We start from the raw sequence: 24,393 nt of genomic DNA on the forward strand, positions 1-24,393 counted from the left end.
AGCTTTCCATTGATGTATGGTTTGTTATGATAATATAATAGGATAATAGAATATTTGGCCGAGATACAACTATTTGAAAATCTGGAATCTGAGGGTGCAAAAAAAAAATCTAATAAAATAAAAAAATTGAGAAAATTGCCTTTAAAGTAGTCCAAATTATGTCCTTAGCAATGCATGTTACTAATCAAAAATTAAGTTTTGATATATTTACGATATGAAATTTACAAAACATCTTCATGGAAAATTATCTTTACTTAATATCCTAATGATTTTTGGCATAAAACAAAAATCGATAATTTTGACCCATACAATGTATTGTTGGCTATTGCTACAAATATCCCCGTGCTACTTATGACTGATTTTGTGGTATCACATTGGGCTCCTATACATTTTGTTGTTTAGTGACATTGTTTTTTTATGACGAACAATTATTGTAGAAATGTGTTGGGTCGTCATGTCCAATGTACATTCTGGCTTCCTAAAACAGTCGCTCTTAAACAAATCAGTTATTAACATGCTTATTTGGTCTTTTAAACTAATGACAAATACGTTTAATTTTCCTAACACTCCCATGACCACATTCCTTAAAACTGCCCTTCAGAAATCCACTTATTTTGTTGAATATTTGTGCCAGTTGACTATTCACCCTTCCTCAATTAAATGTTTGATAGAGTTTTATTATGTGAATCCAGCTTAGGCCATATAATTAGAACACCTGATAATTTCTGGCATAAGAAAACTAGCGGGGTGAGTCAAAACACATGCACGTATCGGACAACTTCCTGATTTTTTTCCTCCGCTCCAGCAGAAGCCAAAGCTCCGCCCCTTCACGCTCCACACAGCGCTGCGATTGGATGAGAGAGTCTTATCTCGCTTGTGTTCTGCAACAGCTGCGATCCGCTCAGAAGCTCCTGGAGACGGACTTTAACGCTTCGCACTGCGGATGAACGCTTTGTCTGTGTCCTGTATGAGAGTGGAGTGCGAATTCCCCGGGACGGGCTGCTGGCTTCGACAGTAGCATCAAAGGAGTCGAGAAGTTTTACAGGTACATTTGGAAAGGATCTGGAATATATATATATATATATATATATACATATATAATCCATTGGGAAAAACGGAGTGCTGTTTCTGCATTGCGTACTGGAAAAAGCTGCAATCTGACTAATACATCGTTCAACTGAATCCGATCTATATGTAGCGGTAGATTTGGCTGTAATGTAGCTTATTGGTGTGTTTGTTGAGGAACGGGGGCCAGAGCTCAGTGATCGCTTTAACAGGCAGTACGTGCGAACTAGAACGAGCAGCTATTGGCAGCGGGCACGTACGCTCCTAACTCCCTGTATCTAGACCAAGCCATCAAAATACTCCCAAGAGACCGTTTGGCTTGCGTTTGACTGATTTATATCGCGAGAAGCGGCGTAATTAAAAGGTGCTATTCGCTCGCAAATTATAACTCAAGACGAATATTGTTTTTTATGATATTTGCTTATGATCATGGATGCGTTGAATCACAATTGCGCGTGTGGTTGGTGTTTATACGTAGTAAAAGAGAAGTCAACGCTAAAAATGAAAGCTTAATTTTGAATGCTGCCCCAAATTCTATAAATTGTATTAATCTCAATTTATAACCTGAATTGGTAATATCACCTTTTTGTTCACTTTTATTTAACTATGGTTAATGCTTGTTGAAATGTCGAAAACACAAGCGAGGAAAATGACAGAAATGATTGTTACGTGTTAAATGCATAGGAACGATCATGAAAATAAACATTTTGTTTGCAGTTTGGTGGGGGAGGAGGGTCTTGAAGGAAACTTTCTGTTTCTCGAATGCCACCTCCTCTCTCTTCTCGAGAAAGGAACGTTTTCAGTTTACGCCCAGTTAAAAGTATCGATTAATAATGGGGTGATCTGATAGCGCTGAAATATAGCGATAAACGTCTAATGCGATTTAATGGTCGTTTCGGTTTGTCCTTTTGAACGCTCGTTCACTCCGAGAAAATGTCACGCGGTGTACACAGTATAGACAGAATTATTAGAATAAACATTGTAGAATTATTCATTGAGGCTGTCAGTAATTCTAATCTCGTACGACCTAAAGTTCCTTTTGAAACCTCTTGCACGCGCAGGTAACTAACGTTAAGACGTGTTAAACAAAACACTAAATGTACTAAACGTTTAAATCTATAGTAAAGCGACATGTAATGGCACTGCTAGTGTTTTGATCATGTGATGTCAGATATGTATCTTAATAGGAAGCGCTTGAGCGGCGTACTGTTGCTATAGTAACCTCTTCAGGTGTAAGCGACTTTTTTCGCGCCGTTTAGCCACACGTCTTGACATATGTGTAATATTAGTGATAATTTGTATAAATAAATAAAACACTGCATACTTTAGAACCTCCATCCGTTTTGTTTTCACCCCATCCACCCCTCAGCTCACACCATACTTATAGACATGCATATAGTGAATATGCTTTGTTTTTGTGAATAGGTGTCCTGGAGACATTTTGGCACCATGCAGGAGGCAGTTGACACCACTGTGCCGGCTTTAGGTCTGCCCATGGGGACTGGAGAGTTCACCGAGCAGCAGATGGGACTCGCCGACAAGATCCCGTTAGTGAAGCCCTACTTCAAAAAGAAACACGCACAGAGAAAACTGGATACAAAATGCTTACGTGCTTTAGAGGACCCTATTTTGAGCACCTTATTAAACTCAGACGCTCTGGTGTCAGGGGACGGAGTGTTTGTTCCACGTAACCCGGCTCGACCTCAGCGGAATATATGCACCGCCGCTGTGGAGAAGCAGTCGAGGATTAGTCAGGTGTGCCTGAAGGAGGAGGATGAGGAGGAGAGCACAGACCCTGTTGTGGCCGCGAGCGAGCTTGCGGGGGAACAGAAAGTGACGGATATTCAGCGGGTGTCAATAGACGCTAATGAGCGTCGCTTCCAGCCCCAGGAGCGCGACGAGGCGGCGCCCTCCTCCGACGTTTCGGGGGTGAAGTTAAATGACATCTACACCACTGAGACTTTGCAGGGTGCAAATTGCCTCGCCATCAAAGAGGGCGAGATCTTTCAGGATAAAAGCGAGGAGGCCTCTTTGGATCTAGTGTTTGAACTCCTGACCCAGCTCCAGTATCACACGCATCAAGGGGACGCTGTATCGATCTGTGTGGATTTCCTCCAGGGCGTTTGCATCTATGGCAGTGACTGTGCCCAGCATCACACCGTTTTACCTTACCACTGGCAAATCCGCAGAGCAGATACGCAGACCTGGCAGAGCATATCGGATGACTCTCAAGAACAACTGGAAAGGCTTTATTGCAACCCTGACAACGAACATGTCAGACTTAAGTTTCTGTAAGTGCTTCTGGTTTTGCCTTCTGGGTTAATGCTGATTTTCACTGAAACCTCTTGAGCAACTTCAATCATTTATGCTTTACCCAATAAGGACAAGTACAGTGAAGCTAAGCTTGCGGTTCAGTGAGAAAACAGACTAAATTGGTGCAAGGGAGGGACTGGTATGATTCCCTACTTAAGCAAAAAAAAAAAAAAAAAAAAAGCCTAATCCAGTTTGGTTGACTGGTCTTATCTGATTTAGCTGGTCAGCCAGACTTGCTAAAAAAGTGGCCAAAACCACCAGAGGGACCGTCAAAACCAGCGTAGGCTGTTGTTTTTCAGTGAGGCATATTGAAAGAGACACCTAGTTAAAGTGAGACAGTGCAGTACGTGACAGGAAGTTGCCTTGTATGTAGGAGCGTGTGTGTTGTTGATGAGGTATATGTGACTAAGAGATTGTTTCTTTCCCATAAGCCTTCCGTTGGCTGGCCTGACATGTGGAAGCCTTACTGACAGCTGTGAGCCGTGAACTTGCTTGACCCACCTCTGCTTAGTTCAGTCAAACACACACACATTACACATGCATGCTCCCACTCACTGCAGCTTGTGCTCAGGCGGTCACACGCACTCGTCGCACAGACAGAGAAGGGCTCACATGCAGACTTGTTCACAAACACGCAAATAAATGAGCTTTAGAGACACACATAATTATGCACACGCTCACTCACCCACACTCGCTTTCATGCACGCACACATTAAGTCTCTATGAATGCCTGTTTTATTTTATTTTATTGATCATTTGCACTCACTCCAACACAAACGTCCTTAGACATACCAATCATACACTTCATTGCCACAGTGTTTATCCCTGAGCTGAAATAGTGGTGGCTTTGACCTTTTTTGTCTAAACAAAAGGGCCCTTTTGTTTGTGAGAGTCTTGTTTGGGTCCCAAGCCTGATCTGTATGCAAAAGTGGTTTGCAAAAGGAAGTGCACTTGGTCATGACAAAGCAAAAGAGACAGTGATTTTTAATGCGCACCATGACACAGCTCCTGGCTGCTTCCTTCTTGAAGATAGCATTGCCGATTTGTCATGGAAATTCTCCCGCGGGATAGCCAGCTATTTAGGGGGTCTTTGTCTACAGAGTTTAATAGACAGAATGGCTAACTGTCTCTGTTGGCCCGTTTAGCCCATGTGCTCTCAGAATTGTGGTTCACAGTGACCTGTTTAATGGTAATAGCTAAAGCCGACCATTAACCTCCTGCTGACTTTGGTAGTTCAGGGGTAAAGTAAGACCCACAGTGCCTTCAAACCACACCCTTATCTGCTGCCCCCCCCCCATCTTTTTTGTTTGCGTGGAGGATTTTTATTTTTTTTCTCTTGAAGACATTGTGTAATGTTACAGAACATTTCAAAGCAGAAATGAGAGGGTTTGAGTGACAATCGCTATGTACAGTTGCCCCAAAACAAATTTGGATACTTTAGCCACACCTAAAAATGTATGACTGTCATTGCTTTAGATTAAAAATATCAAACTTAGTGTATATTTTGTTAAAGAAAAATGGCAAGGACTTTTCAACTGAAATATTTCAGGTGTTAAATGATAAATCAGCAGTTTTTCAATTAAGATACTGTTTTTAGACACTTCTGGTTGTCTAATCACTACTTAAAGATCCTGTCTGGTTTGACATTTTGTTTATTGTCACCAAATGTTCAAATGCCTCGGGCCCACTGTGTTTTTAAATTCCAAGACACAATATCAAACATACTGGCATTTTAAAGAAAAATAGTAGACAGGGGATTTTCCAATGTAAGGTTTTAGATGATAAATCCATAGAAATATGGTTCAGAAATAAAAACAGGTCCAAAAATCTCTTGGTTTGGCATTTTGTTGACTAAGGTGTCCAAATGCTTCTTTTTTGAATGCAATGGCACAATATCAAACTTATTGGCTTTTATTTTAAAGAAAAAAGCAGTCAATGACTTTTCAAGTAAAACAAGACAAGGGCTGACAATGGAAAATAAATAGATGTACAGTTTAGAATTAAGATATGGTATTGTGAGACTTTCTTGTTGGCAAACAAAGTGAAACATGTCCAAAAATAGCTTCTGAGATCATTATTAATGATAATGCAATGCAAATCATTATTAATGTGACCAAAGTGTCCCAATACCCCAGGGCCACTGTATTTTTGAATGCCAAGTCACACAGTCACTGGGCAGGCTGTTTACATTGGCTTGCAGTAATCCCCAGGAGCAGATGCTTTCTTCATTCTTGTATATATCCTAAGAAATGGATGTGTAGGCACCCCAATAGCTTTTCATTTTTGTGTTATTGTGCCGCAATGTGTGAGAACCGTGACCCTTGATCCTGAAGGTTTGGTCTCCATGGGAGCAGCTGAGGGTGAGATGATTGTGTTTGTCACACAATCTCACTGTGCACCAAGGGCACGGTGACCTGAAAGGTGTTTGCATGTGTGTTTGCGTGCATGTGTGCCTGCATGTGTGAGAAAGAAGATAACGCCTTAGACGGGCCATGAAATTATTCACATGGGTGAGGTCTCTTGACTTTTCACACTTCACCGTCAGTTTGACTCATAAAATTGTTCTTCCTGCATTCTTTCTCTCTTACACTTATACAAATGGTTATAGTATACTGTACCTTTGGATATGTAGCATGTAAATGAATATGCACTTTGCGAAAACGAACCATGGCACTACCGTGTTTTTTGTGTATTTGCGCTATGACGCTGCCATGATATTCTTGGTGTAATTCCTGTAAATACCACGATACATGAATATCGGTACCATGATGGTGTACATTAAAGTATCATGGTACTGTCATCTGACTGTATCATGGTATTCTTGGAAGTACCTGATGTATATTTGATAGTATTTCCAAATGACACTATCTCTATATCGTAGTACTCTTATAGTACTTTTTCTAAAGGATAGTAAGTATTCATGTTAAAATACAATGTTATTACCATGTTATATATAAGTTTAAGGTATTTTCTCAGTTCCATGCAGTTATCAGAGTTTTTTTACTTTAGTGTGAGTCAGGTCATAACGTGCTAACATTCTCTCTCTCTTTTAAATGTGCTTTCTAACATAAACAAAAGGTGCCAGAATTGGCAGCTAAAGTATGTTTATGTGTTCCTCTCTCGCTGAGAGGGACAAAGACAAAGAGAAAGAGCCAAATAGTGGCTGGATTCTCTGAACAAACAGTTCAGACTTAGTCCCACATGGTGCTCAGTAGCGCACGTCCCATCAGTCCGTGGGCTCCAGAAGAATTTTTGAAGACTTTTTCATCTTTTACAGGGAGCAAGAGGGAAACGAGAGCATTTACTTTGCCCTCAGCTCTTTTGAGCGCGTCCTCCCTGAATGGAAACAAAAAACGAGAAGTCAAGAGTGTTGATTGAGGTTGATTTATTCCCTTAAATCTCTTGAAGAGGAAGAATGGAAAGCCCTTTGCACTTTATAATCAACTGCCAGTCAGAGATTTTATTACAGCAGAGTTTCCGTGTAGATATCACCTGATTACTAAATGATAGCTCTTGTTTTTGGATCAGTGTTATGGAAGCTTGAATGTCTTTACCTGATTCTTTTAGTTTAGTGACAGGTACATCCTTCTGTAGCGCAATAAAACTAGATAGTGTAGACAGCTGCATTGATTATTTTTGGGAGTGATATATTTTGGTAGGATTGTTCAACTGCTCAAATGTTGGACATATTTGTAATGGGAATCAGTCATCTGTTGAATAGATTTTCTTGGCTGCTGTGTGGTGACAAGTCAGTGCAGTGTTGGATGAAAATGCTTACTCGTAAGCCAATGTAAGCTATGAATTATCCAAAAGTCACCTGGTTCAAACTTTAACCATTGCTGTTATTCATTTAAAGGGAAAGGTCACCTGAAAATGAAGATTCTGTCATTTACTCATCATTGTCAAACTTTTGTATGTTGTATTTCTGTCCCTCCACTGAAAGTCAGTTACACCAATTCTTTTATGCTTCACAAATTCATAAAGGGATTTTAAAAGAAATCCAAATGAATTGAGTGGTTTGATCTTCTGAAGAGACACTTTTGCTTTATATGATGAACCAATTTCATTTATACTCTCATTTACATATGGACACTGATCAGTTTTCATACATAGAGCATATGTGGCATTTGGAAGCTTGAATGGGCTTGCTTGACAGGAACCAATGAGGTTTGTTCTTTTATCATTTACCAGTCTTTATTCTGTGGAACATTAAAAAGACATTCTAAAAATGTCTGTTTTTGTGTCCCTGCAATGAAAGCCAATGGAGTCCAAATGATGTTGTTTTGGACCCCATTGGCTTTCATTGTATGGAAACATTCTTCAAAATAACTTTGTTTGTGTTCCACAGAATAAAGAAAGTCATAAAGAATAGGAATGACATGAAGGTGAGTAAATGATGACATAATTTTAATTTCTTGTGTGAACTCTCCCTTTAATAGCATCACAGTCAGAGCCTTTGTCTGTTGGAGTATGTAATTAAAAGTGAAGTGAAGTGACATACTGCCAAGTATGGTGACCCATACTCGGAATTTGTGCTCTGCATTTAACCCATCCAAAGTGCACACACACAGCAGTGAACACACACACACTGTGAACACACACCCGGAGCAGTGGGCAGCCATATGACTATATAGCATGTGTCCTTAAAAGGTGTTTGCACGTTGCTGACACGACTTCTGCAGCTGCCCTGCGTGTCATTGTGTGTTTTCTAAGTATCTGTTTGCTGCGTGTGTCTTATTGCTGAGTTTACCACCCGCAGAGGTGACTGCCTTATCTCAGGGTTGGTAGTGTGGGATCAGGTGCATACGTGAGTGTGTGTGTTTGTTTAATTCTTCTCAGACTGTGACACTCATGCTGGGTGTGAATAATGCTGGCATGCGGGATGCTGAAGCTGAGCATGTAAAAGTGAGTTGTTTTGTGTGCATGGGATTAAGTAGGTAAGAAGATTGTACTGTACTTTGCTGCTTTGGAATGAAGGGCAGTAGAGGGTAGAATATTAAATGTCTCTCTCTTTCCTCTTGAATTTGGTCTGCTTTGTTTCTCCAGCTGACCATCTGACACTGCAAACCACAGCTGGCTCAGAGGTGCCTTTTTACTGGCGATTTAAAGCATGTGTGCCAGGGGGGCATGGGGTTGTCGGGTTAAAGGCTAATCATCGGAGCGTGTCTTTTAGAAGTGGTTGTATGTGGAACATGCCAGTCCAGACACAGACCTTAGGTTTGGGCATGCTCAATGGTGCACAAGGTTTTTAAGGGCTGCTAATCCTTCACACTTTATGCGTTCTCCTTCTCCACTTGCACTTTTAGCCACCTCCCTCCCCTGCTTTGACCCTTTTACCACTGTTTGTCTTCAATACCCCGGGTGTGTGTGTGTTTAAAGCTAGTGAAATCAGCAGAACCAAGATTCAGCTTTCAGAAAAGCAGAACTGTATAGTGTTTTAGTTTGCCAGCTGGGCTCGAGTTCCCCTGATTTGCAGAAGTGCTAGATAACAAGAGAACGGCCTAAACTGGGCAAGTTAATGTAAGGTCAAAAATAAGAATTCACTTTGGTTGCATACACACTGCTGCTGAATATGCTTGTCACCCCTGTTCTCAGTTAATAATCTTGAACTGTACACACCGAGTTTAAAATTTAAATGGTGATTGCAGATTTTTTTTTTTTAAGTCTGCATTAAAATCTATTTTATACATGCATGTTATTGATTTTGCTGTGAAAAATTCATCCATGCATTTCTTTTTTTTTTTTTTGAATTGTTGGAATCTTCCAATAATTTAACCCAACCATTTCTTACAATTGTCTGCAAGTTTGCATTTAGATCTGCCTCCATCCTATCAACAACCAATGAGTAGAACCGAGTCTCCGCACTACATATTTTTCTTTTTTGATAGTCTGTTTGACTTGGATGTATTACAATACTGAAGAAATCACCTCTTTCCTTTTCTGTTTCATCACGACTTTAGTTCTGTACACACTGAGTTTAATTATTTATAGAAGTTGCAAACTGTATTGTACAGTAAACTATACTCTCCAAAAATTCAGATTTTTCAAATGTAAAACTTTTCGAAGTGTACTAAATTAAACTAGTTGTTTATGTAGTGACATCACTCTCTTTTTTAGTTCTGACTCATTAACAGATGTCTCATATTTGCCCCCAACCCTGTTTTCTAGTGGAAATGTATAAATTATGTTTGATAGAAGGAGAATGCTGAGAATAAAAATGCGGTATTTAAGTAGTAATATGTTAAAGTATATCATTAAAGTATATTATGATGGTAACACTTTAGTATAGGGACAAATTCTCACTATTAACTAGGCTAGATGTTCATTAGCATGCCTATTATTAACATATTGGTTGTTTATTAGTATTTATAAAGCACATATGCTGCATGACCATATTCTACATCCCTAATCCCCAATACCTAAACTTAACAACTACCTCACTAACTGTTAATTGAGTTTATTGAGGCAAACGTCGTAGCTAATGGTTTGTTAATGGCGAGAATTGGACCTTCAAATCAAGTGTGACCATTATGATCATATACAGTATTCAACATTTAAATAATATTTATTTTAAAATAGCCAAATCCAAACTTTTGGCATCCATGTTTCTTGTTTACAGCTGAGAGAAACCGAAATGTTGCTTTGCTTATCGCTGGTTTAGATCAGGACAGGAGCGAGTAGTTTAGGGGATTTCAAACTTCATTTAAATGCGGTTGTGTATATGGGTTTTAAATTGTGAAACTAAGGCTTGCAACATACTCTTAGTAAGTACATGAACACAAACAGTTTTGTGATCTGTTTCATGTGGTATTGCATTCCGAAGTATATCAGAAAGCACTTTATATAAACACATATAGCAGTTGATAATCAGTTTTCTCCATAAGGTCAAAAATTGCCACTAAACTCGTGCATTGGCTAAACATAGTGTTTTTCAGGCTTTAGTCGATGCTTTAACTTAATCTTGTATCACTAAACAGGCTTTTTAAAAGTGCCTTTCATATAACAATTTACTTTTCAGGTTATTCAAGATAATTTAATGTTGCTGGATAGTGTTTTTAAGTACACCTCGTCCTCAATCTTTTTACATCTCACCGAGTCGAGTCAGACGAGGCTGTGTGTGTGTGTGTGTACACTGGCTGATCTCAGCACTGGTGAATCATCAGGCAGTTCCAGGTCATGGTCACCGTGACGATGAACACTGCCTCATGATTGTGTCAGGGGGACATCGAAGTGATGCAGTGCTTTAGGAGGGGTTACAGGAAGAGCAGAACAGTTTATTCACCGGTGACTCCACCTCACAGGTAGCGAGAAACATAAAGAGAGGTGAAACTGGCTTTTCAACCGCAACCCTCTTCCTCTCCTTCTCTCTGTTTCCCATAACACTCTTTATTGCCTTTAATTACACTCTCTCCATCCAATTAGTAAGAAATATTACAGAATTTGAATAAAGTGCATAGTCTTCACTGTATCAATCAAACATGAACTAATTCTTTAAAAACAATATTTTTAAGTGCAGTGAGTGATTTAACTTTAATAATGATAGACAGCAGCAAGTAAATTAGACTGCTGTCCCTTTAAGACCAACTACAGGGATCCAATATACTGATGCACATCTGGTTTTCGCCCAGCTGTTTGTTTATTTAACACATAACCGACTGTGTTTATGTGAATATTGCACGCGACTGGCATTTTGACATAATTGTGTGCATATTTGACCATTCAAGCACAATAAAACAAGAAAGAGATCTGTTTTCGCGATTGCATGTTGTCTGTCAGACAGCGTGAGCAGCAGATTGAGTTATTTTTCACTACTTATTGTGCTTAATAACTCTATCAAGTGCGTCCCACTCTTTATTTTCTCATTCATGCATGTTTCCTTACCACTCAAACTGAAGTAGTACTATGTTACGCAGATTTGCATACCACAGAATAGACAATATAGCAAAATTTCTAACAATAGACACTTTATACTGCACTAACGATATATACAGTGCATCTCAAAGTCCGGACATTGGTGCGGATCCGGACCCGCCTCAGTTCGTATTTCAAGAGCACTAAGTGTATTTCCTACTTTGATAAATTCATGTTAAACTTGTAAATCAGTTGTTTAGTTTTTTAATGTCTGTTTGGAGATGGTCCGAAATCAGCCAAACATATCGGCAAAAAAATCAGCATCTTATATCAGCCATCGGCTGCCTTGATTTTTAAATATCTGCATCGACCAGAGAAAAACTCTTATCGGTCGACCTCTATTGTTGACACTAAAATTAATTGTTTTGACACTTTTACACTTGTTATTAATGTATTTTCAATGCAAAGGACACTTTATTTTTATGCATGTTTTTTTAATGTTTATTTGTTATGCATGTTATGTATGTTTATTAAAAACAAGTTTTGTAATAATCCAGTTGTTCCGGTCCGGACCTTTGACATTGATGAAAATTCAGATTTGGACCTTTGGATGTAGACCATCATATCACCCAGCCCTAATTGCGCTTATAAATCTTTATGTCCACTCTCATACAGCTCTTTGCTTTCAGAATTGTGTGTGTCCGGATGTAGACTAGAATAGCCTGTGCCTTCATAAGTAGGTTGTGCTGATGAGCGCAGAGAGAATCAGTCTTTGCACTTAATTTAATGGCCGGAAGGGTATTTTTAGCAGCAGAGAGAGGGAAAGAGGCCGAAAGGATTGAAGCCATCTCGGGGTTCTCTGTATGGGGTGACCACGCTTTGTCTGTGAGGCAGGGTAAGGGGGCACTGGGACTTCTATTGTTATCACCATGCTATTACTCGGTCTGTCAGGCGCCCTGACGGATATTGCTGCTCTTGAATACCAGTATAGTTTTGTAATCGATCTATGAGTATGTCATGGTCTATAGTGTCGAACGCAGAACTAAGATCAAGTAATACCAACTTGAGCTCGGCGTGCCAGGCTTGAAAAAGAAGCGAGCACTTGTACGAAAATGAAAAGTGTGTGTGGGTGAGCTACAGTGAAACCTAGTCTGTCAGTAAAGCCGGCACGCATGTGTGTGTGTGTGTGCGTGCTACAGTGAAACCCTGCGTGCTAGGTGTCGCATACCTTGATGCACATCCAAAAGAAAAGGGTAACGCGAGCTGAGCGCTATACAAATGTGCATGTGTTCGTGTTAAAGTGCAGTGTTGTGAAACCCAAGCTACGTTACGTCCCACTGACGGCTTTCCATGTCGAGAATCACGTCTGAGAAATGACATCACGCACAAATGTTGTAGCGAGAGAGCTCTGGTCGTTCTGAGACACTTATTTATTACCTCCCAGTGCAGTCACTTCTGTGACCACCCATTCCTCCTTAATCCCAGAATGCCCTGTTCTTTCCTCATTGTACCTCATTGTACAAGCAGAGAGTTCTGGACAAAGAACGAGTGTTGCAGAGAGAAAGAACATAAAGAAACGGGCTGCAAACTCTCCTTCTTTCTTTCTGTCGTTATAAAGAGCCTCTTCATTTACCCAAACCAGTTTTCTCTCATCTGTTTTGCTGTTGTGTTTTCACTCTGGGAAGTGATAGCTATCGTTCTTGGTAATGGCCTTTGTCTGCTCCTGATTTAGATGCAGAAGGGCAGGTGGAATGAAAGTGCGGTGTCCACACCGGTCTTCTCGGTCACGAGCCCTGAGGAGAAATGCTGGCACTGTCGAGCGTGTCTCTGCTGCTGTATTGAGCGCAGATGACTTAGTATGAGTCAGCAACAACCCAGAGCGAAACTAGCAACAGAATGATTCCTGCAGAACGATATTTGGGTTGTGAAACTCATGAGTGGTCATTTCTGTTAAGAAACTAAAGCTCAGCCCTATCTTAAGTTTTGCATCTGTAGATTTCTGGCAATTTGTTGTACAAGGGATAGCGTTTCTTTGTCAGCGCGGACATTTTGTACATAGATTCCAGGGAATCTGATAATGTTGTTGTTGTTGTCTTTTGCATTCAAAAGAGGGATTTGCATTATTGATTCTGATATTTTACATATTTTGATGTTGTTGATGATGTTGTCGCCTGCTTTTATTAGACCCCAGTAATCTTACAGAAGAGCTCAAGACTGTCTTCAGAATTGCAAACATACCATATTCTATTCAAAATTAAAGACATTTTCTTATGAACTCAAACATTTCTCATCATATTCCTGCAGGTCCAAATGATCTGAGCCAGTTTGTTATTGTTACCTAAAACCTTACTTAAAAAAATGATTTAGTAATTGATAATTACTGAAATAAGTTGAAGTACTACAGTAACAAAAACTGAAATAAACAGAAATGACAGCTATATAGAAATGTTTTGGGAAAAAAACACTGAAAATATATATTTTTGAAGTTAATATTATTTAAGACCACTGGTTGGATTAAGCAGTGTTTTAATTAGTGATGTCACTTATAGCTTTATGCTCTTCCTATATATCGTAAATGGTTTTATTTGTGTTGAAAATATTTTATGAGACATAACTCTAGTGAGGCGTACCTCTTAGTAAGAACATTTTCAGGCTTAGACTTTCACATTCCCTGTCTGGATGTTCTGGTTTTGTGTGTTGTTTGTCTGGCATGCGAGACAAAGTTATTTGTCACAATGTCTCCATTTTTTCCAGAGCTGTCAATGTTATTCTCCCCATGTTTACTTGGCACCCCCCCCACCCATACATTTTGTCCACCTGCAATTGGGTGTTTGAATAATCCTGGATTTAGTGTCCTTTTTAGTGTTCTGAAGGACATTAACGCCTCTAAATGTTCAAGTTTGGCTGCTGGACTGGTATTATCTGGTGCCTTGGCTCTGATGACCTGATGGAAGTGCTGAAACGGCTGTGTTCTGGTCTCCAGCATGGGGAGCCGGTCTCTCTGTTGGTTTTTGTTGGCTGAGCCAGAAGCCGCTTGCTAGGGCAGAATGTGTGTTTGTGCCCGGAACTGTCTGTAAAAGACAGGCTGTCCTGAACATGCTGCTTTAGAGTGATTCTGGGTGTGTATGATTGAAGCCCGTGGTGTTCCAGTTGAGAGGACACAATGTGAGTCTTTTGCTATGAAAAAGAGAGTAAGGACCATTCTAGAAGATGCTGAAGGTTTTGGGATGATTTCAGGGCCTGCATTTTAAGTTGCTCCAAACCTGGCTTGTTGCCTTGAAATTTTAAATGGAAAATTTTATTGAAGTGAATAACGACCAAAAAATAAACAGCATAAAAATGCCTCAAAATGAGTTCTTGTGTGCTATATATCAAGTATTCTGAAGCCACAACCGCGATTGTGTTAAAAACACTCAAATATGTAATTAATCACTGATAATCTTCCTCTCGGGTGAGCTGTAAACCACTCATGGTGTCAGTCAGTTCCAACCAGTTTTGTGAACTAGTATTAGTTAATTATTAACTAGTACTCTTTGTATCATACTGTAGCATTTATTAATGTTTTGAATTAGCTATTATTTATGTTAATTTAAGTTTAAGCAATTTTAATATATATTTTTTTTAAACAAGTCCATTTAACTTTCCTTTTTTTTTGTTATAGTGGTAATTCAGTTTTTATATTTTATCTGTATTTCAATGAATGAAAACAGTTGTTAAATAGTTTTAGGTTTAGTTAACTCTAACACTGTTGTGAAATAGCAGAATCGATTTATTAACAACAATCTGACTCAAAAGAGTGATTCATTTGTAAGTCAGAGGTTTCTATTTTCATTCTCTTTCTGTGATGGAATTAAAGTCATATGGGGTTGGAAAACCATGACGTTGAGTAATTGATGACAGAATCTTAATTTTTGGATGAAGTAACCCTTTAACTTGTTTACACAGTGGGTTTAATTTTGGAAAGGACTGCTGGGAAGCCCTCTTACACATCACTGTGTGTGAGAGAAGCTCATGGAGACCACATTTTGTGTGTGTGAATGGCTGGTTTATGCATACGTGTGTTTTGGGCTGACTCGATTCAGTAGGTCAGTTAACACAGCAATGATAAGCATCTTCCTCCCTCTCTTTCTCTCTCTCTCTCTCTCTCTCTCTCTCTCACACGTGCATGCGTGCATGTGAAGTCTGGGCCTGGTTTTGTTTGCCATGCATTTTTTAGATCAGATTTGGTGTCTGTTGGCAAGATTTCAAAGATAGTAAGGCATTGTGTGAGCGTGAGTGAGCGAAGATGAATAACCTTCATTTGCTTATACTATCTGTTCTTTGCCATCTTCTATTATGATGGCAGTTTTGGCAGCTTATGTGCTGCACTTCGTTCTTTCAGATGCTTTTTTCTCAAACGTTTTAAAATGATGGTTGTCATTGAGAAATATCCTGGTCATATTCCAAAAATCAAAAGAATAAATCTAATAGATTTTCTTTTTATGGTGACATTATTTTCATGACGAATAAGCACATTGTCATACAGTCTCATTACCATTAAAAAATATTTTTGTGGGGGCAGCGATTTTTACCTTGTTGGTAAGATACATTAAAATAAAACCTATAAAAAGGATTGAGATCATCACTGCATTTTATTGTGCTTTATTTTTTTTTGTCAATTCATTGCAACATAGATTGTTTTTGATCAATGTTCTCATGTTTAGTCTACTATAGCCATGTTTTGGAGGCTTGGTAATGCTCACAAGTAGCCTCTTGCTATTTAATTGTATTTTTTGTGTATGTATTTGTGAGGTTGTTGAGGTCTTCTCTCTGCTAGGCCCCCTCTTCTGTTCTCTAGACTTCCAGTGTTTAGTCTACCTCGCGTCTGTCCACCACGTTCGCTTGTGAGTGTTTCTTTCAGGTCTCAGTCCACCCATCCTGTCAGAGCTCGGTGTCCTTCTGAGATTAGCTCTCAAAACTTTCTGCTGTGTTGATTTTGAGTGTGTCGGGCAGTTTCAGTCTAGTACACTCAGCAGTTGTCTGGGTCTTTGACCTTTACAGGTGTGTTTGAGTGGGAGGATGATTATTTTTAAGTTTCTTGCACTCCTCGATGTCATATTTTCATGTAATGTATTTGTGCAGTTGCATATTTGGCCCCTCAGGAACCCAAATGGGCATTAATAGTGGATGGTTTGTGATTTGTGTGTGACCATCTTTGAGTAGAAGTATTTTGAGAGTATGTGCTTTGTAAACGTTTTATATCATTTGACCGGCCTGTATAGGCTTCTTATTCTTCCACCGGTAGAATTTTGGGTTTGCGTGTGGGTTGGGCATTATTTGAACCACTTTTGTCCAGACATTTCACCTTTAACCCCAAATCCTCTTTGTGTTGGAGAGTAAGTGTGATCGATGAGGCCATTATTAGCAAGCCGCCACCCCTGGAGGGTGACCTAAAAAGCCGGGGTCTGAACGCAGGGGGCAGACAGGGGGTCACCGTTCCATCCCCCTCCGTCTAGAGGACAATCTCGCCCTTCATTGGGTTTTTCAGGACCACAAAGAGCAAGGGAGAGTTTTCTAATAAGCCCAAGGAATTTTGTGGAAATTAAATTAGGTATAAGATGTTGTTTTTCTTCAAAGGCCTAGGATGTTTATTAATGTTGTGGCTCAAGGACAGATCATTAGCTGTCGTGAACTGAACCAACTGTTTTTATTCTGTGTAAGTGACTGTCATGTGTTTGGGATTTTGTGTTTACATCTGTTTACTTTTGTTTCACGTACAGCGGTCGAGTGTTTACGTTGGACTTCAGTGCCATGCGAGTTTGTGACCTGGAGTTTGACCTCGTCAGGCGTCTGTCCGCGCCTTCCAGCTCCACAGCCACACCCACAAACACAAGCCCCACCCCTAACTGCCTGACTGTCTGGAAGTACTACTGTAGAGATAACTTTGGCTGGAGGGAATATTCAGAGGTGAGACACACCAATCTGATCCTTTCTTTTCCTTTCTTTTATAATTCCTTTCAGACAATTATAATTTTACATTAGATTTCTATTTTAAATAAACATGCTGTTCTTTTAAACCTTCTATTTATCAAAGGATCCTAAACAATACAACTGTTTTTAAGAGTAATGATAAGAAAACTGGACTAATGGCTGCTTAAAGTAAAATGAGTAAAATACATCATAAAATTAATTAAAATAGAAAACTGTTTTTTTTTATTATTATTGTAAAAAGAGAGACTTCTTTCAAAACATTAAAAGATCATGCTGACCTCAAACTTTTTTGATTTTAGAATGGAAATAAAACCTAAACCTGTTCTTAAAAGTTTTTGTAAGACAGCGGACATAAATAGTTCTCAGAGTTAGTGTATATTTGTGTGTGCATGTGTGTGTGTGTGTGTGTGTGTGTGCGCTTGGCTCAAAGAATGAACGTGTGATTGCGTTGTGTATTGGTTCTCAAGTCGAACTGGCTTGCACACACCGGAGAAGACGTCCTGTTCTACTCACAAGCACCTGAAATCAGAACATTGCATAAGCATTCCTTTGAAAACAAAGCTTTTTATTTCCTCTGAAAATCTCCTATGATGGATACATTCTGACCAGTGCTCCAGATGAATTGAGTGGGAGTCAGAGCACATTTAAGTGTTCTGTGGTTCTCTCTTTCTCTGTCAAACTCATTTCCTCTCTCTTTCTCTGTTTCACAGCCAGTGGTTCGGTTGATTGAGGAGGCTTGCGGCCGAGGACTAAAGGAGGTCCGTTTCATCACGCTGCAGAATCAGTACATCCTGAACATTCGCGAGGGCTTCCAGCAAAATGCTGTTTTCGGTTTCCGCCGACAGATCAAAAGACGACCGCTGTTCAGGTCCTCTATCACGCTCACGCCTTACCTCCAGTGAGTATCCTTTTTTAACTTCACCACTCACTAAGTGTCCTAAAAAGTGGTTATACACCACTGATTTCACACTGAATATCCCGTAACAACAAGTTTTGTACCAAAAACTGGTTCCTCAAAAAGAGCCACACACAGCATTGTTTCCTCTGGATGCGCTACGAAACCCCAAGATAATTCGCAAGCGGTTCACTGCTCGCCAAGAACATATCGGACTTTGCAGTATTCCCATCAGTGAGGGGTTTAAAGCGTGTGTCTTATTTTAGTTGCTTGAAGTACTGCTTGTGCCTCCAAAACACTTCCCTGAAACATAATATTCCTACTCACCTTAAGCTAGAACATGGACTGCAGCCTAGGCTAGTCTATCATAATTCTCATAAGGAGAGAAATCTCTGTTACATATGTTGTCAACTAAAATGTGATGTGTGCTTATTTACAGGGGAAAAGGAAAAAATTGAATGTAACAGATGTAAAAAGGTAGAGGAGAAGGGAGGATGGTTAAATGGGTTCCAGACCTGTGGTAGAGAGTTTAATGTGACCATATAAAATTCTTTCATCTCTTACGTCTACTAAGTCACCCAGGCCTGTGAAGGGTCAGAAACATGTGGATATTTTTCTGGATGTTCCCATATAGCTACATGTAAATTAAGACGAACATCAGTTTTGAATCTTTTCCGCCCTTTTTTTGGATTTATTTTTTTTCTCAATAGTGTCTAGCTGTAGCTGTCACCCCCCAGCATTAATGGAACAAAATCAGGACTGTACAATATATTATTTTAGCCTTTTGACAATATTATTATATATCACAATATTTTAAGTTTGAATTTCAGTCAGTTTAAACTGATTTACTGAAACGGGCAGTTTGAACTGATTTATGAAAATAAAGTGAAGTCTCCAACACTTTTTTTCTACTACTAATGTTTAAATTAGACATGCTATTCAAGTAGGGATTGTTCCTGTTGTCAGATAGAGGCCACTGCAATGCTGGTCCACCCATTTAAAGGGTCCTGCAGTGTCAGGAACACATTGTCCTGAGCACAGGGGTGGAACTCATTTGTGCGATTGACAATTTGGCCGAACCGCTGCCTGCACCAGCTGAGTTAATGCTCAGCAAGCGGCATAAATCACCCTTTCATTCACACACAGACACTCTTAACAAACAGACCCTTAACAGTTGCTTTCCAGAAAGTGTTTGCATATCTCTTCAAAATGATTGCCCTAGTTTCTTTTCATTTGCTTTTCCTCAGTGCCTCTCAAAAATATATTGTAAAGGAATTGCTGCAGTTCCAGCACTAGCAATCTTGTCGAGAGAGGAAAGCAGCGCAAGATAAAAGTTAAAAGATGACTCATAAGGTAGTCACACTGATTTGAGGCATAACCTTTACCTGCTAGAAATCAAGTGCAATGTTTAGTCACAGGACAGAACCCTGACCTCCATTTAACCTCGAGCTGCAGACTCATAACTCACAAGTACCATCATTTCAGAAGAAATTCGTGAAATTTCATAATTGTCAATGCCAATTTCAGTCCCATGGCAAAAAATGACCAATAATGTGTTTAGAATTATTTTTTTATTTATTCATTTCTACGTATTTAGTATTTCTGCTGCGTTATATTAGCTGAGACTTGCCATAGCACTTACATATTATTGCTCTATTGTTGGTTTTGATTGCTTCTATTGCCTTCATTTGTAAGTCGCTTTGGGTAAAAGTGTCTGATAGATGACTAATAATGACATGTTTTCCTCTCTTCTTTAGGACTCTTGGTGGCCTTTCCTCAGCATTTCTCTCTTCCCTGGAAAGTTCTGGAAACCAGCCTCTCTCTCCAACGTCGAGCGGTCCTTCCAAAGTGTACCCTGAGACTTGGTTACCCATGAACACCGGTCAGGACTTCCTGCAGGTGCCTGTCTCCCGGGATGACCGCACCTACCGGACCGTCTACAGCCTCTTCCACAAAACCGTCTCTGAGACCAAATTCCGCATCCTGAAGATCCTCCGTGTCCAAAACCCCTTCCTCTGGGAGAAGTACAAAAGGTGTGGTAGGAGATTCTGAAACAATGTCTAGATCCTTTGTGATATTCATAGTTGTTTAGACTACATATCTGGGGCTAAAGCAGTGTTTAGTAAACACTGACATTACGAACTGGTTGAAGATAGACAATAAAAGGTTATCAGGACAGAGCTGTGTTTCATAAACGTCTGTAAAGTGAGTATTTAGCCGCACCCCTGAACACGACTCTTGAGGCTTTGATGTTTGCTTTCAAGCTGCTTGGTCTCAACCGTGTTAACGGTTCTTACTAAGTTTTGTTGGTCGGAAACAGAGGTTTTTTTGTGGTAGGTCCGTGAGGTGAACTTCTCAGTGTGTGAGATGTGGAACATGTACAGAGGAAGTGCTTGAGAGAGGAAAGGGTGCTAGTGTTGGGGCCTTTGTGTATTTTAAAAAGACATTTTGTGCCCCTCATCTGCGGACGATAGGTTACAGAAAAGGGATGAGTCAGTAAGAAAGAGTTATTGCTGCTGACTCATGAGGTGTATTTGTGCGTGCGTGTCTCTCCACTGCTATCTTAAGCATGCAACCGATTAGCTAATCCTTGCATATTTCCGTGTCTAGTAATGCCATTGCTGGAGTGATTGTTGTTTACGAACACACAGTAGAGAGTATAATGTGGTAACAGTTTAGGTATATTAAATATTGATAGTCTAGCATAGTCATTTTCAAACTTTTTTATGCAAAGGACCCTTAATACAATGAACCCCCTGTCTTAAAATATGAAGGCAGCTACATATTAAAATGTGTGGAGACTGACCCATTTATACTGTGTGGGAAAATATTAAGCATGATAATATAGACAACATGTGGTTTCTAAAAAATAAGTAATAGCTTTAATATAGCCTAGTCATTGTACTGAAGGCAAATCAAATTATTAATATTTCCTGGAAAGTACTGTGTATTACGTTCATAGCAAATCTTTTTTTTTCCAACCAACTATTAGAGAGATGAACAAATTTTCCAAATTATGTGTAGAATTGGTACTTTCTGTAAAAATAGGCATCAATAGAATAGTGTTGTCAAAAGTCATTACTAAAAAAACAACAACAACAACAAAACTGTAACAGCCTTTTAGTGTTTGTATTTTCGACCAGTTAAATAATTCCAATAGTTTTTGCTTTGGTAACGAAATTGCTACAGAGAGAACTGTGCAATGTTACTGCTATTGGTGGCAGTAACTACTATAGAATAAAATTAAATATAGTTTGCTTGTTTTGCTATACTTATTGAGGTGAATTAAATCTGAAATCCTATATATCCCTAAGAGACCAACTGAATCTAGAGGTGTGGATGTCTTATTTACATGCTACTACGTGTCTGAAACAAACTCTTTAATATCATTCAAAGATTCAATTCAGTGAACCTCACAACAAATCCAGCGATTAGTTCATCCCCTTGCAAGCACTTATTGTAGTAGCCTGGGAAAGAGAGCTGAAGGAATAAAGGTTGGTGTGTTCATATGCTTGTGCAGGTGAAGATCTTTTGTACAATAGTTCTGAGTGTTTCCAGGGTGTTGGCCAACGAGCGAGCGAGAGAGAATGTCACTGGGTAAGCATGAAAGAGGATTTGTTTGCATCAGTAAAAGAAAGAACAAAACAGACTGATGGCAGAGTAGCTTGGTGTAAAAGAGCTTAAAGGAGATGAAAGTAGAAGCTGAAACAACACGAGTGATGACTTTACTGACGCATATGGAGTCACTGCTCTTCGGCAATGTGTGCGTGAGCGTGTCAGTCCATGATTGTGACAACTGAGCCTTGTCAGTGGCCGTAGGGTCACTTGAGGTCATTTAGGGCCAGGCGGTGTCACACGGAGTACTTCACTGATCAGAGAGTTTCTCTCAGCCAGGCTGACCTTGCGTCCCCTATGCCCACAACAATAGAGGCACAGACTCCAGGCTAATGGAGCCCTGTTGCTGACTGGGTTCACTCAGGTCCCTGGCGCTCATCTGTTCACTCACCCTCTCTGTACCCTCTCACTTCACTGTTTCCATTTGACCAGATGACAGCCTGAGCGCTCCAGAGTTTGGCTTGTTGTCTTGTTTTTGTGCAAGGATAGCTGGTGAGGTCTGACACAACAAAGTTTGTTATATTTTAGTCCTAGAAGTTTGCATACAGTAATTGTTGGCATCAGGGTTCAAAATTAACGTTAGTTTTGACAGTAGTGAATTGAGAAGATTTATTAGATGTCAGGTTGTAAAGACAAAGACCTGTGTAAAACTATTAATTTCAATAGTTTTTAGTGTATCATTTTTAATTTCTTTAGGCAAGACAGAATCTCATTTTAATATGGGCAATTTATTCATTATTGTCCAGAACATGAAGATAACTATCAGCTTATCAGAATTGTAATAGTGCATCCCTAGCCTCTGTAAATCACATGCAGGGATACTAGATAAACATAGGGTGCTATATTTTATTAAGGCTGTGACAGATATTTCTTTATTTGATAGTTTGTATGTTTTTAATTTGAATTGTTCATCTACTTGCATAAAATTATTGTTCTTATAGTACAATGAAAACCATGCATTGTGTTGCAGTTCCTAACAAAGTTACTGGACAGCTAGTTTGAATCCTGGTTGTCTCACACAATCTTAGGGCCAGATTTACTGAACAGATTTACTAAACTCTATAGGTGATTTACTGACAATGCGCAAATTAAAGAACACAGACGCAGCCAGATCATTTCCATAATGACCAGCACAATCAACCAAGAGTAGTGCAAATTAAGACATGCTTATTCTGGGTGTTAAATAATGGTGCAAATACCAGTAATTTGACAAGTGCAAATGATAGTAAATCATGTTGCGTGATTCATTTTAATACTCTCCTCCTATAAAACAGGCACAAAAATGTCCACAAATGTCTGCTGAAAAGACAAAAAATGTCTTTTCAGCGCTAATCCTTCTCTTTACATCTTTAGTAAATACTGTCAGTACTATTGTTTTGGCTTTTTACGATGTTAATTAAAATGTATGTTTCTCCTTCTCTTTACAGGAAGAAAGAATACATGTCACGGCGCATGTCAGAGATGGATTGCATGCTGAACGAACGCCACCTGTTCCACGGCACGTCCCAGGATGTGGTGGAGGGCATCTGTAAGCACAACTTCGACCCACGTGTGTGCGGCAAGCATGCCACCATGTTCGGCCAAGGCAGCTACTTTGCACGCAAGGCTGTCTATTCTCACAACTTCTCCAAACGGTCGCCCCGCGGTGTGCATTACATGTTTCTGGCCAAAGTCTTGACGGGCAAGTTCACAGTGGGCAACCCTTCCATGCGCCGACCACCTCCCCTGAATCCAAGAGATGCCTGCAGCGACTTATTTGACTCCTGCGTGGACAACTGGATGGACCCACAGATCTTTGTCATCTTCAGCGATGATCAGAGTTATCCTTACTTCATCATTCAGTATGAAGAGGTGGGCAATACAGTGGCTATTTGAAGATCACTGCACATCTGGATTCCTACACAAGAGACCTGTGCGCACATTCGGCCAGTTTTAAAAAAAGACAGGAGTAGCTGTGCGCCAGCAATCCAAAAGGGACTCATGGACCATATGGGATGTGTTCGAATATGGTTCCCACCCTCACTGGTTTCTGAGTGACCTTTCAGTGGACCTTTCTTCTCATGCCCCTGTGAATACAAATGGGGATTGTGTGCATGTGTGTGTGGCGTCCCTCCTCTGTGCTGGACAGTTTAGTGTGTGAATCATATGTGTGGATGAGTGTCTCTGCTGTGGCTTCTATGGATGACCATGGATTGGAACCCACATTAGTAAGAGGCACATCAATGGCTTTCCACTCGGACTCGAGGCTGTTGCTGCAGCTTCACATTGTTATTTTTTTTTCCCCAAAAACTCACCGTTTCCATTGCTGCCATTTGCGTTCCATACTTGCTATTTGTTTGAAGTTGTAAATATGTTCTCCTTGTTTATAATTGAACTGTGTGCCTTTTGTTCATAAATAAATTGTTTATTTATGTTAGTCAATGTAACTAGTAAATAAAAACAATTTAAAGAGAATGTGGCTGATGTTAAGACTTGCATTGTTTTAAGGTAAAGTGTAGTAATGCGGCATTACAGTTACTGTACATCTTTGACCTCATTTGCCTCTGACCTTTTTAATCATACCCTGTGGTTATCTAACAATTCACATGGCATTGTTACATGGGTGGTGCCAATGTGAAAATGAAAACATGATGACAGGAACAGAGGCTTATCCTTTGAGTATCTAGATACATCTAGTTGATGAT

At 39.7% G+C, this 24,393-nt stretch overlaps 1 protein-coding gene across 1 annotated transcript; it reads left to right on the top strand.

Moving 5' to 3' along the window:
* Nucleotides 1–903: 903 nt before the first annotated feature.
* LOC306843154 (protein mono-ADP-ribosyltransferase TIPARP-like) lies at nucleotides 904–24,174 on the top strand. Its single transcript, XM_079374449.1, has 6 exons — nucleotides 904–1,045; nucleotides 2,491–3,356; nucleotides 16,989–17,175; nucleotides 17,910–18,097; nucleotides 19,852–20,127; nucleotides 23,137–24,174. The coding sequence occupies exons 2-6, from the start codon at nucleotides 2,515–2,517 to the stop codon at nucleotides 23,582–23,584; spliced, it is 1,941 nt and encodes a 646-aa protein (XP_079230575.1). The 5' UTR covers nucleotides 904–1,045; nucleotides 2,491–2,514; the 3' UTR covers nucleotides 23,585–24,174.
* Nucleotides 24,175–24,393: the final 219 nt, after the last annotated feature.

The sequence above is a fragment of the Barbus barbus genome (genome assembly GCF_936440315.1).
Source record: "Barbus barbus genome assembly, chromosome: 23".
In the NCBI taxonomy this organism is placed as follows: Eukaryota; Metazoa; Chordata; class Actinopteri; order Cypriniformes; family Cyprinidae; genus Barbus; species Barbus barbus.